Raw genomic sequence first — 26,755 nt, forward strand, 5'->3', positions numbered from 1 at the left:
AACCAAAGCCAGTGGAGGCTGTGCGTTGAGAATGGAGTTGCTACAGAACATACTGGTTTCATCCATTTTCATTTAAAAAGGAAAACTTTTTTATTCTGCCCTTATGAATACACTGCTCGTTTTGCCTCACACCACAGTTCACCAATTTGTAAGGTAAGTTACTGTGCTCCCAGTTCCATCCAGTTACTTCTTTCATAAAGTTCAGATTTTAAACTTTTTTTTAAATACTCTGTTATTTGGGCAAGTCAAGTCCCCAAAATAGATGTCAGAACACATTATACATCAAGCTAATGTTCACCTCGCCTTTTTTTTTTTCTTCTTTTAAAACAACCTCCCTGAGAGACAATTCTAAGAAGGTAAGTCGAGGTGTGTCATCTTGGAGTATGACCTTTAGAATTCTGTGTTATTCCACTGACTTGTGTTATTAAAAAAAAAATTAATGCTTTATGTTTGTGAAGGAGGCAAGAGAGAGAAAATACATACACGTGTCTACAGACTAGTGTTGGTAATAATAGCATCACATCTTGCTGCTCAAGTTGTTTAATAGATAATTGATGCACACTGTTAAACCTGCATCATACAACATTAGTGTTAATTAGTTGAAGACAATACCATTACAATAAAAGCTGTTAACAATTCTAAGTTACCATGGTAATGGAATTTTACATGACAACACAAAGAAAGGGTGTCGGAGTAGTCTCAGCCACGAGTGCGAAAGCAAAAGCATTTCCTAAAAATCAGTCTTGCTTGCGCTTTTCTCCCTGGGAGATCCCAGCTGTTCTACACCCTGAATGCAGGCCTCGAGACTTGCTGGGCGCAGAGGCAGTCCTTTTGACTGGCACCCACCTTTCTGTCTGGCTTAGAGCTGCCCCTCCTCCATGATTATTATTTTGACAGCAACTTTTGATATCTTAGAATCCCTGTCCGTATCACAGTATACAAGGAATTGTAAATTATGTGCTATTCTTTCCTGGTTTTGTCAAGAAAATACTCAAATGTGACCAGTAAAGAAGCTGACCACTGAACATTCCTTATACAGCCAAATATTACTACCAAAATCTAGCCGCGTGCTCATTTCAGCCTCTAAAAGGTTTTCAGACCAGCTTGCTTGTTCTAGGTTAAGTGATGCTACTGCTCACAACAGAATTAATTTGTGCTTTTACATGACTGACACAGCTTTGGTTGGTTTGTAAGTCAAACCACCATGAATGCTCATATTCCCCTTCACTTAAAAACAGTGACCATCCCTCCCTCCCTTAATACTATCTAGAACCCCATCTAGCTATCTGGGACACCTGTCTGTCAAAAGTTTGCTGGTTTGTATGGGTTAAGGAAAGTATCACAGATACTACAGCAGTTCTTCACTAAGAGACCAGCTGTGCCCTGGTCTTAAAGGCTACCATGAACTTTTAGAGCGAGTAGACAAAAAGCCTTCCTCCAAGTCGAGCTTTCGCCGAACTTCTCTCTGCTGCCACTACAACTTCCTTCTGGAAAGACACAGAACAAACGTTAGCAAAATGCAGCTGCGATTGCCTTAAGCTTCCCTAATGGAAACCAGATTTTGTCCGTGTCATTAGCATCATACAGAAATGTGATGAGGAGAAATGAGAAAGCAACCCACCTCATCAGAATAACAGAATGATTTGGCAAACAGACTTTATTTCATTTGGGGAACTGGAAGAAGCTGGAACCAGTCAAATAAATCCCTTGCCAATGTAAACTACTTCTCAGGGGTAAGATCAATACAGATGAAGCTGGAGCGTGGACTGGAACACAACTGCTTGGAGAATGGCCTCACTTGCACTCGTGCAGAAACTATCAGCAATGCTTTTGTTTCAGGTGTTGGATGATGCGCCCTAAACTAGTTTAGAAGCATTTACATTTCCAGGTGTTTCTCCATTGCATGTTTTAACAGCAGGAAGTCAAACACCGTTTGTTGAAGACCAGTTGCCCACCTCCTCAGGCTAGTACTGAGGCTTTCTCAGTACTCCCACAGAGAACCTCAGTTCTCACACAGGTTACGTCAGAGTAAGCAGAACATTGGACTCTCCTCAGCTGAACAAGCACTAAGTAACCTTCAATCTGGAAAAAAGGTTCCTCAGTGCATCATACAAACATAGGGATTGACTTTTGGTAAAAATGACGGGCATCTGAGGGAAACAAAGAGAAACAGGTACACAAACACATCCAAAACCATTCCGGTGAGAACTGGGCCTCTCTATGCTTGGAAATACTTGACATATGAACAGCGTTCACTGCAAGTGATAGGACAGCGAGTCTGTAAATATTAAATGAGAGGGGTGGTTCGGTGCCTGGTTTGCCCCATAGCTGAGCATCCACTTTGCATACAGGTTGGCAAGAACAGTAAAGCCAGTTGGCACCTACGCTTGATTCACCATGCAACCTTTCAGCAAACTCCTAAGTAGTTTAGATTTCAGGCCGTTTTAAAGTGATCTCTTTCAATTCAGGTGTCAGGTGCCAACATTTTGACAACTCCATAGTTCATCCACCTATAAAATGGTTTTAATTATCAATTCAGAGTGTGACTTAAATGAAAACTTAATTGATTATGTAAAGCACTTAAGACTTCTGCAAATGAGTAAGAGACATATGTGAGGTGTTGGCTATTGCATGCAAGTGAGGTAGAAAGATGTTAGGAAGCAACATAATTTTTCTCACCTTTCTTTCAGATTTCACAGTGATAATGGAACTCCCAAATCTTGATAGTTCCTGTAAAACAACATCACTTGTCAAAATCCTGTTAGTTTTTTTAAAGTGGGACTTTCTCGTTTCTCTCAGTAGTTTGTTTTCTGGTTACTTACCTCAGGAGAAATTAGGACATACTGTGCCTGAAGAAGAAAAAAAAGAGAAAATAAAAAGTCAGTGGAGAGAACCACACTAGGAACGTAGAAGACCAGTGCAATAACCTGGCTCCTAAACAGCAAAGTAATTAAAAAATGAACAGGAGGAGCCAAATCACACAGATTCAGAAAGGTAAGTAACCTTCTGTTTTCTGAAACCAAGTCAGAATGCACCAGGTATTTGCACTGGATGTAATTAATTAGCTGTCATTATGACCTCATGTCCTGATTTCACCTTTATGTTTTCTTACCCAGTCCTCAGGACAGGGAGACATCCATGATTTGCAGTGGCCTGTCACATTCCCTGAGGACGTCTGCTTTCCGTTGTAAATGTAAACACGGCCAGCTGCCCCACCAAACAGTATTGTGGTGATACCGTTAGTTCGCAGTGGGGATGCCACAATCATTTCATCTGCAAATATTACAAGGATGACACGACACATCACAAGTGAAATAATGCTAAACCAAAACACGAGAGAGTTGGCATTTACGTACCTCTAGATGCTACAATTCCTACTAATGATGACAGATAAAATGTTTCAATTTCTGACCAAGTTGCTTGGGATTTTACAGATGCCTCCCCACAAGGCACGATGAGTACTTGTACAACTCAATTGAGGAAGCAGACTGTATTTAGCACTCGTATGAATATGTAGGTGACCGGTCTTCCCATTGGCAAAAGTAAAACATTTCACCTCTGATCTAGATTCATCAAGCTTTACCTAGTCCATCATTATCCAGGTCACTTAAGTATACATCTCCTCCAAAGCGAGAAAACCTCCTGTCCCCACTGAATGTGCTGAGCAAAGAAGGCTTGGTGCTGCCTGTCAGATCGTATACCAGAGCCAGTCCAGCTTGGTGCAGCACTGAGGATATAAATGAAAACCTAGACAGGCTATCTGGAAAAAAAAGTAGTAACAGAAGTTGAGCATCAGACATAGGAACTTAGGTTTAGTACTTGCAATACACTGACAGCAGATAATACTGGCATTACATAACGTGGACAAAATTAATATAATTTATGAATAAGATCAAACTTTATATGGCATTAACACTAATTAGCATAGAAACAATCTCTTAGCAATACTAGCAGGGGAAAAATGCATTCAAGTTAGAGTTCTAGATTTTGACTTTCCTAATTCCTTACTACCTACTGCCAAAGTGAGGACAAAACACTGTGTTGCTTTAATTCCAAGAAATAAATACGCAGTCTACTAGCAAATCACTGCTACATAAATAATGCAAGGTAATAATGCTGCTAAACTAATTTTAAGGAAGGAAAAAACCCATTGAAGTTGAGGCATAGTGCAGAGAACTCTACAGAGAACGCACTTGTAGGTGATTACAGTGATTACTTCTATTTTTTTTTTTAATTACATGGCAATTAAAAGCTCCCTTTTCTAACTTATAATTTTGTATCTATCCTCCGGCCATATAGAAACAAACATCCCAAAGCAGAAACCATTTCCAATTTTCAGAAGGACATACCTGCAGTAGGTGCACCCACCACTAAAACTGTCCTTGTGATCCCAGCCACAGACATCACACCACTGGCCAGAGACAAACCCATTCTGCCCATCTCCTGTTAGATTTTTAAAAGACCTATGTCATTTCTACAGAACGTCACTTTATTTCAAATTATTCATAAGGTCCCATGCTATAGAAGGAGCCCTACCTTGTCTCCAGTTACTGCAAACCAGCGCTTTGTGCTTGGTGGGTTATACCCATACACCTTCCCAACACTCTGTCTGACATCCGATGAGAAGGGATTGCAGCTTGAATTACAATGCAAAATATATTTGTATGTAAGAACATATTTTTGTACATTCAGCTAGGATTGCTCCTCTTAAAATATCTTCCCCTTTTCGTTTGGAATAACAGTGGCTGCCAAGTTCTAGAAATCTATTTTAGTAATTCCCATGCTTGTTCTAACTAGTTACAAGACATTTAGGGCAGAGACTTGGTCTGTCTATCCGCTTTGTTATCACCCAATACATTTTTGTGTTCAGTTTGCTTTTAAAAATGCTATCTCAAAGTAAGTGCCATCTATAGGATTATTTTAGGCATGCTTACCTGTTAGCATTTTTGTGCCCCCTCTCCCCCCTCCCGAAGAAAAACCCAACAAATTCTTAAGTGTCTCTAAATAACAAAGACCCTCTCTATAAAGGGTCTAAAGACACACACCGCCTTCATAAGGAAGGATGAAAACATAAAAATACGAATTTTATAAAAATATTCTAAGCAGGACAAAGAGGAAACTTCCTGAAAAGCTGGCAGTCTAATCTATTACAAATCTTAACCATTGTAGAAGTAGGGCAGAATGGAAAAGAGAGCAAGCACACCCAGCACAATTCTTCCATGTAGGGCTACCAATCAGCAGCAATGTTATGTTCTCCAGCTGGCAGCTGTCAAGTGAAAAGCCAAACCAAGCATAGTTTTCTTCCCCTTTCACCATCCAGTTGGCATCCTCTACTGACAGAAGTCCTGACAGACCAGAAAAATATGAATTAAATCCTGGTGTACCCTGGCACAGAAAAATCTGTTAGCAATCCTCCACTGATTCATCCTATGACAAGTTTCTATAAGCAAAGTTGCACCGTCCATGATATGGCACCAGTTATCGCTAACTTCGCTTGCTCAGTCTGCAACTGTACTGGCTGGTGAAAGCCTTTATTCAACACAGTCTGCTTCTAAATCCTTGCAATAGCCTACACAAAGTACATGAAAGCTATCAGTCAGGCCTGCCTTAAATTAGTGACTCCTTCTTAGGGACAGGACAACTTTGAAACTGTTTATCAGAACTTGTAATTCTTCACAGGTTGTGGGCGGGAGAGCTTCAAATAATTCTGGCTTTAATTCATATAATTCATTCTGTGTTTTGGTTTTGCAAAAATGTCAGTCAGCAGTGTTTTGAAACCCATTTTCCTTGTGGTTTCTAATTTTACATGAAGCTACATAAGCTACAAAAATTAAGCGTTATTGGAAATCTCAATTACATGATTCTGACGAAGCTCGAATACCTGCGTATCCTGCCCACCCCCTGTTAACTTTATTTAGCTCCGTATGTGGCCTTTCCTCCCTCATTCACAACAATCCTCATCACCTGTACTCATTACCTGTATTCACTTGTAGCATTCCTCTTTAGCCACATGAAGGAGCACACAGAATGATAAAAATTCATCTTTTGAGGTACATTTGCAAATTTCCAAGGAAGACCAGTGAGTCTGCCCTGGTATCACCAATACACGGTTGAATCCATTGCTTTAGCAAGGCTTTCAACACCGTCTCCCACAATGTTCTTGTACCCAAGCTTGGACGTTGCAGTTTGGATGGGTGGACAACCAGATGGGAAAAACCTGGTTGAGATGATCACGCTCACAGGGCAGCGGTTAGTGGGTTATACCCTGAATGCCTGTGATAAGTGGAGTGCCTTCAAGGGTCTATCTTTAGACTCATCCTGTTAAACACTTTTATAAATGATCTGCAGAAGGCAACAACATGCCCTTTCATGAATTTGGCAGATGACAGGAGCCTGGGGGGGTGCTATCACTTGAGGGCAGTGCTACCATTCAGAGGGACCCAGACAGGCTGGAGGAACAGGCTGACAGGAACCTCACAAAATCCAGTGAGGACAAATGCAAAGCCCTGCCCCTGGGAAAGGAGATGCCCTTGCAGCGATACAGGCTGGGGACAGACTGGCTGGGGAGCAGCCATGTGGAAAAGGTCCTGGAGATCCTGGTGGGCAGAGAGCTGAGTGTGAGGCTCTGACAGCAGAGACAGCCAACAGCATCCTAGGCTATATAAGCAGGAGCACAGCAGAGAGATTGAGAGAAGTGATTATTGCCCCTTTCCTCCTCCCTAGACCACACCTATAATACATTGTTCAGCTTTGGACCCCACGAAACAGGAAAGATGTTGATAAACTGGAGCAAATTTAGTAGAGGGCCCCCAAGACAGTTGAGGGCTGGAGCACTTGCGCTGTGAGCAGAGACTGAGGGACCAGGACTTACTCAGCCTGGAGAAGAGAAGGTTTCAAGTGGACCTAACAGCAGCCTGCCAGTACCTCACTACAAGAAGGACATTGAGGTGCTGGAGCGTGTCCAGAGAAGGGCAACGAGGCTGGTGAGGGGTCTGGAGAACAAGTCTGATGAGGAGCAGCTGAGGGAACTGGGGTTGTTTAGCCTGGAGAAAAGGAGGCTGAGGGGAGACCTCATCGCTCCCTACAACTACCTGAAAGGAGGTTGTAGCGAGGTGGGTGTTGGTCTCTTCTCTCAAGTAACAAGCGATAGGATGAGAGGAGATGGCCTCAGGTTGCGCCAGGGGAGGTTTAGATTGGACGTGAGGAAAAATGTCTGTACTGAAAGAGTGGTTAAACATTGGACCAGGCTGCCCAGGGAAGTGGTGGAGTCCCCATCCCTGGAGGTATTTAAAAGACGTGTAGATGAGGCGCTTAGCGACGTGGTTTAGTGGGCATGGGGGTGTTGGGTTGACGGTTGGACTCGATGATCTTAGAGGTCTTTTCCAACCTTAATGATTCTATGATTCTATGATTCTACCTATGAGGAGGTTAACAAGGAGATAGAGCCAGGCTCTTCCCAGTGTACTGGGGTACTTAATGCCTTCTGTGCCTCTGACTTCACTATGCATGGAGGTGGGAGGACAACAGACAATGAGCATAAGCTGAAACAAGAGAGGTTCATACTGGCTGTAACAAGACATTTTTTTCCCTATGAGGACAGCCAAGAAGATGAACAGCTGCCCAGAGTGACCGTGCAATCTCTATCATTGAATGTTTTTAAGACCTGCCTGGATAAAGCCCTGAGCGATCTGGTCTGACTTCATAGCTGTCCCCTTATTAAGTAGGAGGCTAGGCTAGACACCTCCCGAGATCCCTTTGAACCTAAATTATCCCATGGTTAATTAGGAACAAATGAATAGTCACATAAAATATGGGAGGATTCATTTACTCAATAAATATTACCTTGGTCACTCCTGTTGAAATAAGAGTAAAATGCAACCACAAATCCTCTCTGCTGCCCACCACCAGGTGCATATGGAGAGCCCACAACCAGATCAGCATTTCCATCCCCATCAACATCAGCTGCCAGGAGGGACCAACCAAGATTACAGTAGGAATACTGCAATAAACAGTTAGTTTAAGCCTGAAATGGAACTGAAACCACCAATTCTGTAACAAAATAGAGCAATTTACTTCTAAAAAGCTAACTTTGTCTGCTTCTGATCAAATTACCCTCCCACTCCCCGACTTCAATTTTGTTTTCTTTGGGGTTTTTTTGAGGGCTACACATCTTTCTGTTCACGCTGCTGTCTCCCCCACACTGGAGTACAAATGTCTTTCCCACATACAACCAACCCAGGCAAGGACCTGCTTGCACCATCCCCATCAGTCTAAATTTCCTTGCAATTAGGAATTTGATTTTAACGTTCTTGTTTTAAGCCCACAAGCCCCTTTCCCCTTTATCTCACCTCCTGCTTGTGTAGCCCTGTGTTAGCCTGATCAATATACCTGACAAGTTATGGTAGTGTTTGGTTGAGATGCCAAGCCTCTTCCCTCAGTGCCAAAATAGACATACACAGCACCCTAAACAGCAGGAAAAGCAAATACAGCATGAGAGCATCTGCATGTCAGCACCAAGTATGAAATCCAAGACAAAGCACAGGGCGTGAAACAGTTCTGCAAGGGCTATTAATACAACTGCATTCTTCCTATCGGAGCCTTCTCGTAATACTGTCTTTTCCACCCCAAACCTAAGAATACCCATGCTGTAATGGGTACTGCTATAACCAGGCAACAAACTAGAGAAGTACAGAGAAGTACATTTTCATCATACCGTGGGTAAGGAGCAAGGACAGTACAGTGTATATTACATTCATTATACACACATTCAGGGGGCTCAGATTTTGTTAATTATTATTTAATGCAATGGCACACAGTGCCAGGCACAACAGATGCATGCAATTTTCCAAGCTAGTGGGCCTACATAAAAGCATTTAAATTCCTATTTAGGCACCTAAGTTAGTATCTGAAATTCTGAAAAGTTTTAAGCTTAATGGATGTGATTTAAACCGAAACATTTTGCCTCTCAGTTCACGTGGGCCAAAAATACTCAGGGACCATTACATGAGCTTATCTGGTAGGCTGCAAATCATTAAGCCCATGTAACTTGATTATTTTAGCAAGTGTGTCTGTGTTCATATCACATTTTAGATATCATCTGTTGGCCTGTTACAGCAGATGACAAGGCTCACTGACCCTTGAGGACCGTTCCAGACTCTCTATTCCTAAATAAAAAGGGTACACTTGTATTTCATTAATGGCTCCTTACATTTCTAGCACATCAGTGGTGCAAAGTTGCAATCTGATTTGGATTTCTAATGTGCACGAAGGCCACCGAAAGAGAAATAGAGATAGCTGTCATTGCTCTAGTCAAAGTACCCACAAAGGTTATAAACCTCTGTGTTTAAATGACAATGTCACCTTAGGCAACAGAAATTCTCTCTCTCTCATTTCACTGTTCAAAAAAATATGTTATCAACAAAAATGTTCTGTTTGGAGGGAAAAAAACCCAACAAACCCATGTGTGTGGCTTACTTTGTAAGTAAGAAACTGGGATCCCACAGAAGGTGCTCCAATTGCCAGATCTGGCACTCCATCGTCATTGAAGTCCAGGACTGCCAAGGCAGAACCAAATCTTCCTGAAGGCTAAAAGAAGAGGGATTGCTCTCATGAAAATAACAGACATTTTCAAGACAAAACCATCAAAACCTAATGCACATTTGCAATCGCAGCACAGGGAAGAACTGGAAACAGAGATGACAAAAATCTATCCCGACAATTCTTAAGATTTTCTTAGTGTCACTGTTCTCCCAAGTAATAACTGTCATACTAGTACACTAACTCGGAGTCAACTGTTCTGTCTGAGGATGTGGAGGTGTTAAAATGTAAGATAACTGAACATAATATGGCGCTGTTTTGCTAGTTCCTCTTCTGAGCTTAGTGCACCATTGATGTTAAGCTTATGATCTTTCCTGTTAACAGCATTATAGCTGTGAACCACTGAAACACTCTGTCAGAAGACAGCAGCTGTTACTCCACGGTTTATAACCACAGAAACAGATTAAAAGGAAATGTATCTCATCTCTTTCTATTCTCTTCTTTATTCACAAAGATATTTTCCACAGAGGATCATCTTTATTACTCAAAAAGATCATTTGATCCTGCTTCTCAGTTACAAGCCAGTCACCATCATGTCAAATTGTAGTTTTCTTTTTTTTTAAAATAACGTGTACTCTTAGTAAAGACAAACAATGGTTTTGTGAGAAGTTATCAATTAACGAAAAAATGTAACTTCAAAGGAATTGAAACTTATATTGAATTAACAATTTTAGATGAAAAAGGAAGGGAAAAATCACAGTATTTTCTTAAATGCAGGGACCCGAATGCACTATACTGTGACTTAGAGAGACACTACCTCAGTCTTATTCAAGGGCAAATTACGTTCTAATACACACTTATCTGGCACAGTAATAAAAGTGAACCTACAGATCACCATTGCTTTAATTGTTCCTGTGACTTAAGTAATGGTTATTTTTCTTGAAAAGCATATGACACCCTTTTTTACCAGGAGGGGCTTTTCAGGAATAATCCTCATCCATATTAATGATACTGTTGTTCAGTCAAAATTTACCACATTTTCAGGCAAAAATAATTAAGTGACAAATATCTGACTTGACCCCTCACCTGATGACCCTGTAGTACTTGGTCAGCTTTCCCATCTAGATCCATGTCCTCTGGTGGCAAACCTGACTGATTGCCATAGACCACATACACCCGTCCTATCTGAACACAGCCCAGTGTGCTGTACCCTGGTGCTCCAACCACCAGATCTTCATATCCGTCCCGGTTTAGGTCAGCTGAGATCATTGCCCTGTACAGCAAGGGAGTCAACAAAAGCATAGCATTAGCTTCCAGGCTACCAAAACGTTAGCAGAAAATGAATACTTTTACTTCTTTCAGGTAAACCAAGACCTGTTTTTCCCCATCTATTTTTGTAAAAAAATCTACACAGCATTTTTCATATTATATAATTGATTTTTTTTTTCTTTAATTAAATAAAAACAGAGCCTTGAAGATTCATCTTCCATTAATGCAGCTGAGATCTGTAGGAACTGCTTTTTACTTACTGACGCAAGGCACCTGAGAGCAATCAGAGCAAGGAGCATGAAAAAGGGCTGCTTGCATATGACACAATACAAAAGATGAAATTAAGTATCTTTTTAACTGAACCTCTGATTTAATCAATGGACTTAACAGTAGATAAGCAAAGGGATCACAGTTCTCAGTAACATGTTGGAGTTTAGAGAGGGAACGTGAAGAGAAAATAACTAACTACTGTTCATTTGGCTGATGTGAAGTAAACTCAAGAATTAAATCTTCCATTTTTGAGTCAGAAGAAATAAAGCAAGATGAGGACCAATGCAGATTTACTTCATTACTCTTCCATGTTGCAGGTAAAGCTAGAATATCTCTGGCAAGGAGATAGAATATGCCTCTTTCTGTGTCCTGAATCTATCTTTGAACTCCCTACTAGTGTTGTAGTATTTCCAAGAACACTCACTAGGCACCATCAGTGAGCAATTCGGAACAGACAATTAATTCTGCGCAAACATCAACCAATAACCACAAAAGGGTAACAATGTTCCTATACTGTTCAGAACTAGAGCCGATGTTGGTTCTAATTTTGGTTCCTTCCATTCTGAGCTTGATCACACACAAGAGCATTGAGCTCCTTCACTAAGGAGAGAATGTAAAAAAATGACAAGACAGCCCTTCCAAAGAAAGAGGTTATCTGACTAGAATTCACATCTGAATGGAAATTTTGCTCTTGATACAGTTTTATCCAGTACCAACACAAAGAGGCTTATGCTAACATCTGAAAGAAAGGTCTTATGGGTTAACTTGTTGTTCTGGCCAGTCAATATAAGCCATTCAGCCAGATTTGTACCACTAATTGATTTGGACTGTCACCTTTAAAGAATATCCAAAGAATAAACATAAATATTTTGGTGGGTACTCAAAATTTTCAGAAACTAAGAGGGAGGTGGGAAGTAAAAAATTACCAACCACCCAAGTCTAGCATAGGGTGAAGTCAGAAAATACGAAGCTGCTGGCTTGGAGATATACTTGGAAGATTTTTGCTGTGTAGCTGCTAACGCTCTCCAGACATTGGTTGAAAAAGCACGGTTTATCAAGTGGAGGGAATTCTGAAATAAAAATAATAAAGAGACACAAGAATGGTTAAAACACAGGCTGAAACTCTAGAACATTGTGGAGCACCTCAAAACCAAGTCACCAACAGTGGAAATCACCACATTGATCTAAGTGGACTCTGACTCAGGTCATAAGCACCATTTTAGAAAGAGACAAAAATCTGTATGCTCTAAATGGAGCACTGCTAATTGTTCACTGCTATGCTTTGTTGGGACTTCTTAACCCCAAAAAGTGATCGTATGATTCTGTAAAATGTAAATACTAAAGTGTAAGTACTAAAGATATATTTTGTCATTTTTGGCACTGCAAGATGTGTCCTAAGTTCACTATACTATAAGCAAAGTGTAAAAATTGAATATTTACGATGTACATATAAATATATAGATTAACAATAGCTGCTGGAATCTCCATAAAGTGAAGTGACAGGCTACTGTTAACATCCAGAGACCCTGCTCCAACACACAGCATCTCAGACAGAAATTAAAACAATTTTATACAGAGCTGAATTTCACCTGAAATGTCTGTCACTTCCCACTTACTGTTGCCCAAGATTGTATGTTGAAGTGAACTCCTCTCTCTGTATAATTTATATTCTTTTCAAGTGTTTTTGTAAGCAAAGAAGTTCTATTCTTGTGACGTTCATTTTTTGATTGTTTGTTTCTGCTAAAATAAAGAAGGCAGTAATAACAATTAGTATAACTGAACTAATGACTTGAGTATTTTATGACAAAGCTAGGAGAAGCAATCATATTGCATGCAATCAGGTGGCCATTTCTCCCATATACAAAAGGAGTTCTCAAGAGATACCAATTAAGCTGGTTTCTCTTGAGGTGTTTGCTAGAGGAATACATACACTTGTGCTCCGAACACCTGAGTTCCATATTTCTCTACATAAATCAGGAGATAATTTAGCTATGGTAAGGGTAAACATGAATCAGTAGTTTCATGATTAGTGGAATGAAGAGTGACGACCAAATAAAGCGTGAAGACTTAGCACTTCAAGTGCTAGGTAAGTATTCTTGTCCTTAGGCTGGAAAGTAAAAGTCTCCTAGTGCACGGTTCCCCTATACGAAGCTTATTTATTCATATTAAGAGAATCTCAAATTCACACACAAAAAGATAAACCAAAAGACCTCTAATTTTCAATAGCTCACTGTCCACATTAGTGGAGGCCTCTCCTTTCATCAGTAAATCCTTGAACCTTCAGAGCTATACTTACATGTAGCTGTCCTTGTGCTCCCTTGTGCAGTTTATAAACAGAGGGTTCTCAGGCAGGAAGCAGCCACTAAAGAAATACGCAGAACGCATTTTAAACATTTTCCCGCAATGGAAGTGAAACTAAAAAGACAACTTTTATCCTTACTGATTCCTCTGTTAGAAGTCATCAGTTTTCTCAGGAAACCCTACTTATTCAAAATCGGAGCATCATTATAATCCTGAGAAACCCCTTTGATATTTATTTTAATGACCTTGATTAGGTTCTATATGGATTTCAGATGTCTTTATAGAACTCCTAAAGGAAACTTACTGCAACATGTCCTGCTAGTTCTAATAATCTAAAGCTCTTTTAATGGAAATGCCATTCTGCAACAAAGAACACAACAGATTATGCCATATCGTATTTCAAACATCATTTCCCAAAATAGCTGCAGTGATATTTTCCATATAAATGGATGGATTAATTGCTACTGTTGGTCTTAAAAAGTTATTTACAGTAAGATTACACTTGTAACAGAGCAGTACAGGGCCAGAACTTCTATAAAAGATACGATATTCTGAGTAGAAGCCTGAGCTTCCAACACTAGAATATATAATCTTACTCTTTCTAATCCTATCTATCTTCAGTGTCTGGAGGCAATATCTGCCCTCCCCTAGGAAGGGACATCTTTCCTGGCTGATGACAGCAGCCAGAAGGTGCCACCACAGCTCAGACTGCCAGGCCAGGCAGAACCTCAGGGCATAGCTGTGCAATGTTTAAACAGGCCCTTGAGAATGTCTTAAAGAATGCCCCAAATTTTCCCTGTCGAGTATCAGCTGGGCACGCCAGAGCCTTGCCTGGGGAAAGGAGTGTGAACGTGTAACAGATGCAAACTCAAGGCCTATGTAATCCTGTGCACCCGGGTAAAAGACAGCTACAGAAATCCCTGTGTCCAAGTGAGGATTTAAAGCCCAGCACCTCTTCTAGGAAAGAACCTGTCTTCAGAAGAACAATTAAATGGGTTTCAGAAGTTGACTACTGCGTTTCATATCGCAGAAAACACAGCTATACCTGGTTCCATTCTCTAGCATATGGCTTGTCAGCTCAAAAATATTGTTTGTCCAGAACGCCATGTCATCCACTCCTCCGAGGAAATACTCGTGGAACTTCTCCACCAAAAATGGAGATTTGCTAGCATATGTTGGAAAAAGCTAAGAGACAAGCAACACACTTAGTAAGATGGATTACATTGTCTTCATGCTATATGTTCATTTTTATAAAGAAAACAGAAGACCAACCTTGGCAACAGCAAGCCTTTCTCCATGCCTGAAAAAAAACCCAAACAATCAATCTTCAGAAATAAATTTGCTTCATTTAATAATATTATTTAAACAGTTCTTTTCAAGGCTTCTGTATGGTAAATACTATGCAAGTCATTACATTTCCTTGTTGGCTGTTAATATATTTTTAAAAGCTGTAATGTGAGAAGTAATGATCTTAACTTTATTGCTGCCCTTAATTTGGAGGGATTCACAGTGTTTGTAAATGCTGCGTGACTATTGGTAATTAACTGAAATAAAGGATACAGCTAGGCTGTTTAGGATATTCAAAAGCAGATGTTGCCAGATATCAAAAGTCTCTTTTGAATTATTCTTGGACTTGAAAGGATCTACGTGAAGTGTAGGTAAGCCATCTACATAGGTATGTACACTACTCCCTCAGTACATGAAAATTATATTGCTAACTTGCCACAATGCAATGGTACTTGAAGACACAGCTGTTCTGTTAAATGCATAAACGTGTTAAATAGCTAAGATGCTGAATCTGTGATGTAATAATGAATTTAACAGTTATTAAGCAGGACAAATTTGTATTCTAGCCATTAAAAAAATTCAGGTATTTTATGATTTTGGGGTCTAGTAAGGAGTCTATATTGCTGGCCTCAATGCATAAACTTCTGCACTACCATTTCAAATAGGATTATCACCATTTTCCTACATATGTTTCACTTATGAAAACCCAGACAAAGCTATTCAACTTACAGTTCAAGAAACAGCAGGTAAGTACAGTCAGTAATTGTGCTTTCAGTTATGATCTCTCTTCCATAAAACTCCTTATAGATAGCTGCTAAGTCTTTGACAGGTACATACCTAAAAACAAGATGAAATTATTTTACAAGAGTTTTTCCACATCACCTGATAAAAGGTTACAGTTTCTGTAATAACAATAGTCTGCTTTAAAATATTCTAAATTTCAAAAGACTATAGAAGGTCATGAAGATTTACAAATGCCAGAAAAGACCAGGACTGCAGGTGCAGTTACGCTCTGCACAACGCTCTCCTCCTGTTTAGGTTCGAACTCGGAAACCTGTACAACCATTCCCCTATGGCTACTGCTGGTAGAGTTTCCACACTCCCTACACCGGTTCCCTGGCTTGGTGATCACATAATCTTGGAGGATGTCCTCCAACTCTCCGCTGTGCCAAATCTGCTCCTAGCCAAATAGACATTTCCCACAGTTGTGCCAGAGTTTTATTAATGAACTGTGCCTTCTACACCTAGATGAACTACAGCTTACTTAAACAAAACAACTCAAAGGACCTACTTTATCAGCAGAAAAAAAGGCATGAGTTTTTTCAGTTAACAACTGTGAGAATAAAAATGTGTATGTCTAAAACTGCTGCTTCTTTTCATGCTTTTAAAACCTGTCTGAATTCCACAGCATCTATAACCATAAACATCCTCACCTTCCAAAACTTTAAATGGAAATCTAAGTGAGATTTATTTAACTGAGTTGTTTAACTAATTGCTAGGACATTCCAGCAAACTCTTTTCACTGATTATTTTATATATAATTACTTATAATTCCCTTCAGAGATAAATAATTTAATCTTTCTTGCTGTGTTCCTGTATGTAAAACTCTTTTTTCTTCTGTCCTTCCAATTTTTCATGTCAGGGAACAGTAAATATGCATATAAGGAATACCAAACTCAGAAAAATTCCAATAGCCGCAAGGGTTTCTTTTGAAAGACAGATAAAGAAGGACAGCATTTTGTTAAAACACAGTGAGTATACAGAGTAAGCAGAAATAATTATTAAAGAAGGTAACCTCACTATCTTACCACTTCGATGCCAGATAACTGAAGTCCAGCTCAAACTGACTCAGTACATCTCCTCCTGCAGATGGAAGAATGAAAAAAAACCCACAAAGCCCAACAAACCAAACCCGTTAAGTATCTATCATGGATAACAGCGCAGGTGAAGCTATGTATGACTATGCTATCTATGATTATATGGTAGATCCTCCAGCTGTATATTTAGAATACATATGGTTCACCTGAAAGCATGCTGCATGTTTTATACTTCCAGAGAATAAGAATAATGTAAAATTTAAAATCACAGTAGTGACTCCGTTTAAACTTTAGCATCTTTCAGCCTGTGTTTTGGCTTTAATATAAGTGTCCATATGCCCTATCACATCTCCTGAAACATGGAGCATGAGGACAGGGATAGCAGGGCTTTGCAAGGTATGGGGGAAGAGTGAGAATACAGTGTCCATATGACACTTTCTTGGCTCCTGCATTGCACAGGGTAAGAGCCAGAATCACCCACTGTGGTTTTGAAGGGGACTACTTATTCTAATAGGAGGATCTACGACCAGCAAACAAACATTACCAAAATCACCAACATTGTGAGCTTCTGAGTATGAACCACGAAAATCAATCTGGAGAAAGGGAAAAACAAGAGAACTGTCTGTTTATTTTACTCATCCTTTCATACAAACATTTGAACAGAAACAAATTGTCCAATCAGCCCTTAAGTTTACAGGTCCTAAACCCGACCAACTTCATTCTTATGGAGTTTGTGACATTACGTCTCTCTGAAAATCTTCCTGAAACAGGGCTCTAGTTTTTCTCTTCCCTCCCCACCAGAGTCCAAAGCTAAGCTATCAATTCCAATAAATCCAGTTATATCAATAAATATAATAATACAGGCTTACTTCTCCCATGGCCTTTAGAAATCCTTGGTCGATGCCCAGGCTATGCCAGCTAACATCTGCCACCATATGCGAGGCAATTCCAAACAGGAAAGCCACCAGCTTCTCTGTAGCCTACACAACAACAATCCGCTTGTAGTAATGTCAGTAATTTTACTCCTGTCTTTAAGAAGAGGTGAGCATTTTATGTTAGTGCATTACATAAGGATATAGGTGAGAAACTCTTACAGTCCAAGAACTTAGCATGACAAAGTGTTGACCACTCATTCCTTGATGCTGGAGTAATTTTTTGTGACTTGAGAAGCTTTAAGCACTTCATATAGACCAAGGCCATAGAATTACATGGTTGATGTCAGGATAACTCATGTACTTCAAGTTAGATGTGTACTAAAGAGTTTTTCTGAACTGAGGACAAATGCTTCCACTTCCAAGGAGTGAATCCCCTCTGCCACCATGGGTGTTGTGCAGATACACAGAGGAGAGAAAGACGTTCCTGTGCAAGTGCTGTTCACTGTAAAAGTACCTGATTAAAGCCCAGGTATGAAATTACTCATCTTATTCCTACAAACAGAAAAGTTATTTGGAATAAATTTATCAGCAACAGAAATTTCATTTCTCCAGAAAAGACTTCTCTGCATTGAATCACCCTAAGTTCCAGAGGTCTTTTAAAAATCTGTAATTGAATCATAGTTTTTGACAAATTTATACTTCCCAAGGGTTAATAGTTCACAAGATCAGTATCACCAATGGCCAGTCAAAAGGCAGGCAGACTTGCTTAGGTTTTAGAGAGTGCATGCTCTCAAATGCTGCTCCACCTGTATGACTCTCCTGAGCAAAGACAGAATGGCAAATTCTCCAGTAAGGAAAAGAAAACAGTATGACCTTTAAAATCATTCTCTATTTGACAATTTGTTTTTCCTCTCCTCCTATGTAGCTCATATACTATAAACAAGAGCAAATCAGGACTAAGTCCAAGATTTCACAAGCGAGAATTCTAAAAGACACCTGGTTTTCAGCTGCCAAACACTCAACCAGATCTGACAATAATGCAAGACCACCAATCACATTTGAAAGTTTGGACCTATGAAATATATCATAAGCACCAGACCACATTGGAGATAACTGATATGGAAACCATAACGTTTTTGTCTGGTAAAGATGAAGATAGGATTTCCAATTTTCCTATGTCAGCGGAGACTTTAAATTAAAAATGTGTATTTTTTCTACACTTGCCAAAGGATGAAATTGCAACAAGTGAAGGTGAAGAAAACAGTAGAAAGCAAAGTCAGCAGTTAAAGAAATTTTCTTACCTCGTCCCAAGGCTGAGGATAATTCCTTCTGATGTAGTGAATACTTGTACTGAGAAATGGTGACCAGTGAGTGTCTTCAGACACATCATGGAATATTCCTATTGCAATAAAATTATATCAGTATTTGATTTTTTTCTTTGGGAAAAAGACAAAAAAAGAAAAAGCCAGGAAAAAAAAAAGAAAAAGCCAGACAAAAAAAAAAACAAACCAAAGAAAAGCTTTTCTCCATTAAAAAAAATAGACTTTTGTTCAATTTCATATAGTACAGACGATACATTTTGCAATCCACTTATATGAGAACAGCCAAATGAGATGTATTTTTATATGATTTATACTGTCAAAATAGATACTAGATTTACCTTCCATGATTTTGGTTTGAAGCATCTGAAAATTTTGTGCCTGCTCCCTTTCTCTGTGCCTGGGAATAGGTACAGTACAACGAAAAACTGCCTCCCAAGTGGAGAGGATAAAGAGAGCTGACAGAGAAGCTGCTGACTAAATGAATGCATCAAATTGCACGGCAGAAAAGCTGATGGGCATAGCAGCCAACTCAAAATATCATGCTTTGGGAAAGGTATCAGTTTCCACAGGGCAGAGGAGGGCTATGTTATCATCATCATTTTCAACAGAATGGCAAACTTGCCAAGATACAGTCAGTGTAGGAGCAGAAGAAGGGCAGAGGAAAGCAGGAAAAATCAGGTTCTCCTTTGAAGCATCAATTATTGCTCTCACTTGGACTTATGCAGAAGAGATTATGTAGGATCTAACAATGACCATGCCTAAAAATTTCTGTGTACCTACATAAAGCTGAGGGCAAAGTGATGCTGACGTGACGAGACTAAGCAGCACAATATTAAATTCTCTAAGAGGGAAGAAGGTAGGCAGGAGATAGGTTGTTCGGGCCATCAATACACTTGAAGGAAGAGTATGTGTTTGTTCAGACAGAACGGTGAAACTGCAGAAGATTAAGGTGTATTAAATGCTGAAACTGAGAGAGCAGGCCTTGTGGGTGATTCAGTCAGCTCCTGGCCTCTTGACGTTTGACAGTGCAGCTGAACTAGATAACATAAGGATGGGATTTGTTAGACCAAAGTTAAACGTTCACAGAGTAGACTTCTACATCCAAGTTTGTCTCCTGCCTGGAAAGGCAGTCTGGATGGCTTTGTTCTTGATCTAGAGGCACACAGTCAAAACAGTTCAGATCTGTAGAGGTACCTATTTCTTCTACATTGACTAAGGATACTGCTGACAAGTGGCCCAAGTATAAAACAAGGCAAGATGGACCCCAACTTTAGTGAAGGAATGTGGGCTGGAGGCTGCAGATAGGGAGGCTCTGATCACTGGCCTGGTATAAAGCAGAAGTCAAAACTGTTAGAAGGGAAAGACGAGGTAGATAGAAATAACCAAGTCAAGGTAGGAATTGAAGAAATCCCAGGAGAACATCAGTCTTGAAAACAAGGCAAGCAAGACGGAAGTTTGGGACAAGATGTTAGCAGAGCCAGGCAGAAGACCAGGATCAGTGACCTGGTGAGTGACAGGAGACAAAACCAGTATTAAATGCCAGAGCAGAGGGGCAACCTGGATGTGAACTGAGCACCATGACATAGTAACAGAGAAGATCCTCCATTAGGCAACCTGGATGGGGCAACCTGCCTATCAAGATATAAACCAAGCAGCCTGTAGCTGGCATAAACAACAGTCAGCATCAACAACCTATGACTGAGAAACAATGAGAAGCCTAGCTGCCACTGTGTGATTTAAGACTGTAAGTAGAGCAGGTGATGAGAAAAGATGTGGAAAGTGTCCTTGGAAAGACAAACAAGGATTTTGCCGCTTGAGGCAGGAAAAACAAATACTGAGATAAGTGGAGGCACTGGCACTCAGCTGAAAAACACGTAAAAGATGAGGCAAACCAAAGATCCTAAGAACACTTTGAATTTAATGGATCTGAATTTGCATGACCCTCTAAAATAAACCACCTCCCATACTTCAGACTTTCAGTAAGATCTCAACAATCAATTGGCCAGATATCCCCACACAAACTACGTATCACCGCCTTGTCTCTGGTATCTGCCTAAACATCCTAATAGCTTGCTTGTTGGAGGACAGGCTGTCTTTGTCCCATTTGCTAATTGCTCACTATCCAGATTTACCACTTTAGTAGCAAATATCCTGGAGCAAGCCCTAGATGGCTGTTTTATAGCTCCAGCGTTGCTGGAGAAGCTGATTATGATCTAGAGCTGACCTACCAGAGTCAAAAAATCAAGGGACCAGCTGCAAGTCAAGATATACTCTTTACAGCCACTGCAACAGGGTCCTAATTTTGTAGTGCAGTCTTTAAATCTGCAAGCAGCAAAACTAAGACTGACATTAATTTCAAACAGGAAAAGGCAAAAGACAGCAGTCTGGAAAACAAAGGCTTTAAACTGGGATGTTACACTTCCCCCCCCCGAGCAAGTCCTACGCTGTTTTGTTTTTGTGAGCTTTTTATATTCTCCCACCATCTTTGTGACTGATCTGACAGAAACTAATACTTCCTAATAAATAAATTAGCTCTAGGCTTTCCCTAAGACTTAGAAAAAAGATCATTTTGTCCTCTCAATTTCTCCCCAAGACAGTACTCAGTCATGTGACCTAATTTAGTCAAACAGCATCCTTCTATCAAATTGCCCTACACATTAAATAGTTAAATTTACCCAAAAGTTACTTTCTTAAAACATTCTCAAATGTATTATTTTCTTATATAGTTCTACAAAAAGGCTCAAAATACAAATAAAAATGATGGATGTTTTTGCAGGAAGCCGTACTTCATGCCTTACAACATAACTATTTTCAACCCTACCAAATTCTGTAGGATTTTCACATAAAAATATAGTTGTTACAATATTGGACTTACAAAGCTTTTCTTACCACTTTTGCAGATTGAAGGATAAAAAGCATCAGGATAAATGCTCCCAGCCTGAAATGCATCTTGGTGGTTTAGTAATAACTGGGAAAAGGATGGGGGAAAAAAGGAATCAGAATGCTATTGCACAGCACAAAACCACAGTTCACTGCTAATATTGAAGATAAAATTTAAATATCCAGCAAGATACAAATATTATCTTGGTAAAATACATTATTTCAGTGTTGTCACCATCCCCCATCGCCCCGCCCCCCTCCCCCCTTGCCAAAATACTTGTAAGCGAGAAACTAAACTAATCAGTATACACTGTAATTTGTAAGGCCATTTAGGAAAGTATTCATATGATCTAACTTAGGTACTGGCGAAGTCACCTTCTGAAGATGCCCTCGTCCTCTTGGACTAGACACAAAGCCTGGTCTGCTATCTTCCATCCTCTGAATCACAGCCCAGCTGTCTACAGCGGACAATGTGAATACCTCCCTTGAGTGATTTCCTACTTTGATAAAAGATCAAATTATATAAAATGGTCTTCTTTACACTGTGCTAAAGGATATTAAAAATGTTTTAAACACAAAGCACGTATGTGTTTTGTTCATGTGTTTATGAAAACTGCCCACATGCTTACAGCGCTCTGCTGGATACAGCCCGTGAAAGAAAAAGCTATTTGCACCAGTCAGAAATTGGTTAAATGATATATGTGGCGGACTAAATTCAAAACCTTGCTGTCCTTATGTTTACTAAATCTCCTTTCCAAAAGCCCTCTACTGATTCTTCGAATACAACTACCCACGGAGGGTATGACTTAAGATGATGGGAAAAAATACGAGAAACCACACACAGTATATACACATTACTATAATTATTACACATTTGCAACAGTATTTAGAAGGAGTCAGATGATTTTCAACAAAACAAGGTAAAAATTCAGTCTAGGCACAATAGTTACACACATATTACTAAGAATAAATAATAAAAAAAAGAAAGGCAAGACGACAGACAGAAAAACACTCAGAAGAAAGGTGTACACAATTAAGCAATAATATGCTTCCTACCTGTCTATAATTAACATTCCCTTCATGCTTAATGAAAAATTCCAGAGCTCTGTGTGCTGAAAAACAACATATTGAAGTATTGATTTATAGGTACTGTGGCCAGGCCCATGTTTTGTTAGAAGCATTATCAAAAACAGAATACACTGCATCATCATATCTAAGCCAAGTGGCACAGGTGCATGAAACACGATTTCTCAGAAAATGCTGTACGTGTGAGAGGGTGTGTTTTCTCACCTAGAGAGCTAATAAGGAAATACTGTTTCTGTGGCACGTCTGGACACTGAAGTCTCAGCAGTCCCTCTCTAATCCCCAGCTCCCAAGCTGACCAACAAAGCCGAAAGTGCTAATCGCAGGGAAAAGGAACTCCCCGTGTCCAGAACTGAGCTACAGCAGTGAACTGACACGGATCACGCCCAGCACGTATAGAATATGGATCATAAAATTCTAGCTGCAAAGGACCCACGTGAATTGTGTTTCAGTTTCACTGTTGCCCTTAACATTAAAAAAGGTACCTCAGGAATCAATGCGGATGTTTAACAGTTTGATTAATTTTTAACATGTATGAAAACCAACAAAAATCTAAAGTCAGCAAGGTAAATAATACTATTTATTCACCAAAAAGGCAGATATTCTTGCTGCCAAAATATTTATTGAGCAAGCATAACGAGAGAATGAAAGAAACTGACATCACTTTTCTTTAATGAAGTCTCCTTCTAACTAATGTTAGATCCAGGGATAATCTATTAACACTATTCTAAAAATACCCAACATTGCCTTTAAAATTATTCCATTGAAACTGCATGCATGGGTTATCTTCTTGCCTTCCCACACAAAGTTTTACTCCTCACTTAAAGCTATTTACAAACTAAGACTGATCAAGAGAACCCAGAATATGATTAATTTAATTTGATCCTTACCAAATAAATCACATCAGAACGCCCCCCCTCCCATTCTGGAATAAGATCTAGACAAAACTGTGTGGCTTTGAATGATCTTTCACTTTTAATTTTACCCACTGATCTAAACCATCCTTACACAAATACGGTAAGATACCTTAAGGACCAATCTTGCACCAAAACAGGAATAACTTAAAAAAAGTCTATCATTTTAAGGCTTAGCCATTTCAACACACATCTCTCTTTCCAGTGCGGGAGACTCTCAGTTTGCTTCTCCTGTCTCCCATCCCCCCCGATTTCTCTCATTACTCATCTGGGCCCAGGTCCTAGAAGTTCACCTTTACAACGAATTTCATGATGGATCCCCACAGTTCCACAGAGCCCCGGCGGGTCTGACGGGAGCCCCTGGGGGGGAAGAGCCTCCCCACTCAGACCTGCCTCCAGCAACAAGGCCATGGCAAGTAGGACACAGCACAGCTCTGCCGAGCACACCGAACATGATCAACATTTTGAACAGGCAGAGCTTTTCACCGTTTTAAAAGTACTTTCAGAAGTCTGTCCAGGATAGACTTTGGTGCTGGTTTTGAGTCAGAGGAGTTCCTTTCTATAGGTTTGGTTTTTTTCCCCTGGAATACTCAGTGTTTGGATTTGGCAATAACTTCCAGTATCTTATCATCATGGACTTTTATTTGCACATTAATAAAAGCACTGATTTTAGCGACATCAGAGCTGAACCCTGTTTAATGTCATTTTCAGACAAATGGACAAAGTTTGTTGTAAACTATGACCCAATAGTTCAGTGTACACACTACTCCTCAGACAACCAAGATATTCAAATTATATAAATGCAGTTTTTCTGCAATATGCTTCCTTGATTAGAAAAAAATGACTGCTTTGGGACAGATCCACAAGCTCTTGTTTATCTTTGTAGATTTCTTGCAAATACACTCTATTCTGCCAAATCTGTTATTTCAAGTTTTCAGAAGCTCATACTTGGTAATTAGAGCCCTGAGCTTGCGAAGACGTATGCGCTTGCCTAACCTCAGGCAGTGTGACTTCTTCTACCGATTACTGTGGGTTTCTTGACATATCGTTAGGAAAAGCGAATGGTTGTAGGATGCTGACCAAGGGTACAACACTCAGTAAGGGTACATATTCTCAGTCTCAAATGAACGCCATGAATAATCCCAGCCTTTCACTTGTTCAAAGTTGCATGTATTCAGTACTTAAAGTCTGAGAAGATTACCTGAATAGAGACCACATTGTGTGTTTTACTATCTGTTTGAGCAACGGATTTAGAATCAGAAACAGAAGAGCAAACAATGAAAACTGTTAATTTATTACCAGTAAACATTTCAGAATAACCTCACACTACTCATGAGTGTTCTTGCAAGAACTACAGCAGAAACCAGATTTTAAAAATAACACATGCAAACAAGAAATTAAACCCAGAACTATTTCCCCACTTCGATGTTCACTCAGTTCTCTCCTTCATTCTCTACAAATCTAGGCTGTTCAGGCTACAGACAGCAACCTACCAGAAAGAGACGCAGAACAAAATTTTCATGATGTTAGCCATAGATACAAACACATTACAGCATTTTGTCTATTTTATGCAGGTATGTCAAAATTAATACACGGTAATTTGAAAACAGAGCTACCACAAATTATCTGTGTTATTCTCCAGTTTAAATGTAACAATCCCATAAACTGCGTAAAGTATTCCTCTTCTTTCTCCAAACCAAACCCTGTCTGCGTAAGACTCACAGACACAAACGTTCCAGTTACATAATGCCTGTGTTTTAGAAGACAGAAAAATATGCAACCAAACTGATTCAAGCATTTTGCTTATAAAAACAGTAAAGTTTCAAACTCCAAAACCAAACTACTCATCTATCCTATGTTATTCACATTTTTTTAAATTATGTAGAATGCTCATTACTTTAACATTATTTCCTCCCTTTGCTTTCCAGCCGAATCCGATTTTACTTCTCTTCCCAAGCAACAAAAAAGACACGAAAATGAATTCTGAACATGTCTTACCTATTTCAACATGTGTTGAAATTCCACTTGGGATACATCTTTGACAGAAATGGTATAGTATAACCAGCAAAACAGACCAAATCTTCAAACCAGCCATGATGCTGGCTTGAACTGTGATTTTCAGAAGACTGGAGCAGTAGCGCTACGACCTTTGAAATGTAGGTTACGGAGCATGCCTTTTCTTTCAGACATATTGCTGACACAGCAAGTAAACGACTGCTGTATCTGAAAGGCTATTTTATACCAATGCTTTTCTTTACCTCAAATAAAGTAATTTACAAAAAAAGAAATAACCTATAGGTGTTCTCCCCTCTTGAATTCTGTAATATCTCGGGGGTTTGGGCAGTGTAACTGCCATCACTGCACAGCAGCAGTGAGGTCTCTTAACATACAAAAGCACAGCAGGTAAGAGCATCCTCCCGCAGTTCGTCCAGCTCATGGTGCACTTGCCTTACAACAGCTACATCAGATTTCACAAAAAATTAAATCCAATTGCCAGACCAGTATTAGTAGAAACACACTAGCTCCCGAGTTGTAGGCAATACGAATGCGTAAGCTTTGGTGAGCTGATAGGACACTGCACACATACGTTTGGGTCTTATGATCCGATTGAAAGCCCAACTGATATACTGGGGGAAATCATGAGAGTACTCCTGCCGTACGCATTGCTATCAACATCTGTCTGACTGCAGAGGCTGGGCACGCCGTGGCTCCAAGCCGTCCTCCATGCAAACCTGGCCTGGCTGCCATGCCAGGCCGCTCCTCAGCCTGCAGGCAGGGCTGGCACGTGCGGCACCGCCACGCCGGTCCCCAGCGAGATGGTGGCACCGGGCAGGGGCTTCGCATGGCCCCTGTGCCAGCGACCGACCGCAGCCACCACGGGACTCAGAGGCGAGGGCCACCGGCCCAGTGCGACCACAGCCTCCCGCAGGCCGGTGCTCCTGGAATCAAGCCATTACGCACAAATCTCCCCTCTCCCTCTGGAAGGGGGTGTCGATGGGGCCGGGGAAACGGGGCTCCGGGAAGCAGAAGCCGCCGACCGAGCTGCCCCCACGCCTGCAAGGACAGACCAAGCGCCTCTGCCTGGGTGCCCGCCCGCCAGCTCGCTCGCCCGCCGCCGTGCCCCGGCGAGAGGCCGCTTCTGGCCCGGCCCCTCCGCAGCTCCTCCTCCGGGGCGGCGCGGGTGAGCTCGGCCTGGGCCC

The 26,755-nt window shown here is 40.4% G+C and overlaps 1 protein-coding gene across 1 annotated transcript; it reads right to left on the reverse strand.

The window, feature by feature from the left end:
• Window positions 1-61: 61 nt before the first annotated feature.
• On the reverse strand, window positions 62-26,613 carry GPLD1 (glycosylphosphatidylinositol specific phospholipase D1). Its single transcript, XM_076330639.1, has 25 exons — window positions 25,554-26,613; window positions 22,615-22,670; window positions 21,568-21,646; window positions 18,658-18,755; window positions 17,351-17,461; window positions 17,026-17,074; window positions 16,473-16,527; window positions 15,394-15,501; window positions 14,650-14,677; window positions 14,423-14,562; window positions 13,373-13,438; window positions 12,693-12,816; window positions 12,007-12,146; window positions 10,624-10,810; window positions 9,475-9,585; window positions 8,389-8,463; window positions 7,843-7,999; window positions 5,204-5,345; window positions 4,537-4,636; window positions 4,350-4,443; window positions 3,584-3,760; window positions 3,113-3,273; window positions 2,823-2,849; window positions 2,680-2,730; window positions 62-1,487 (listed from the first exon to the last, which is right to left on the reverse strand). Exons 1-25 carry the CDS (start codon window positions 25,648-25,650, stop codon window positions 1,410-1,412), a joined length of 2,511 nt encoding a protein of 836 aa, XP_076186754.1. The 5' UTR covers window positions 25,651-26,613; the 3' UTR covers window positions 62-1,409.
• Between the last annotated feature and the right edge of the window lie 142 nt (window positions 26,614-26,755).

The sequence above is a fragment of the Aptenodytes patagonicus genome, chromosome 2 (assembly GCF_965638725.1).
Source record: "Aptenodytes patagonicus chromosome 2, bAptPat1.pri.cur, whole genome shotgun sequence".
Taxonomy (NCBI): domain Eukaryota; kingdom Metazoa; phylum Chordata; class Aves; order Sphenisciformes; family Spheniscidae; genus Aptenodytes; species Aptenodytes patagonicus.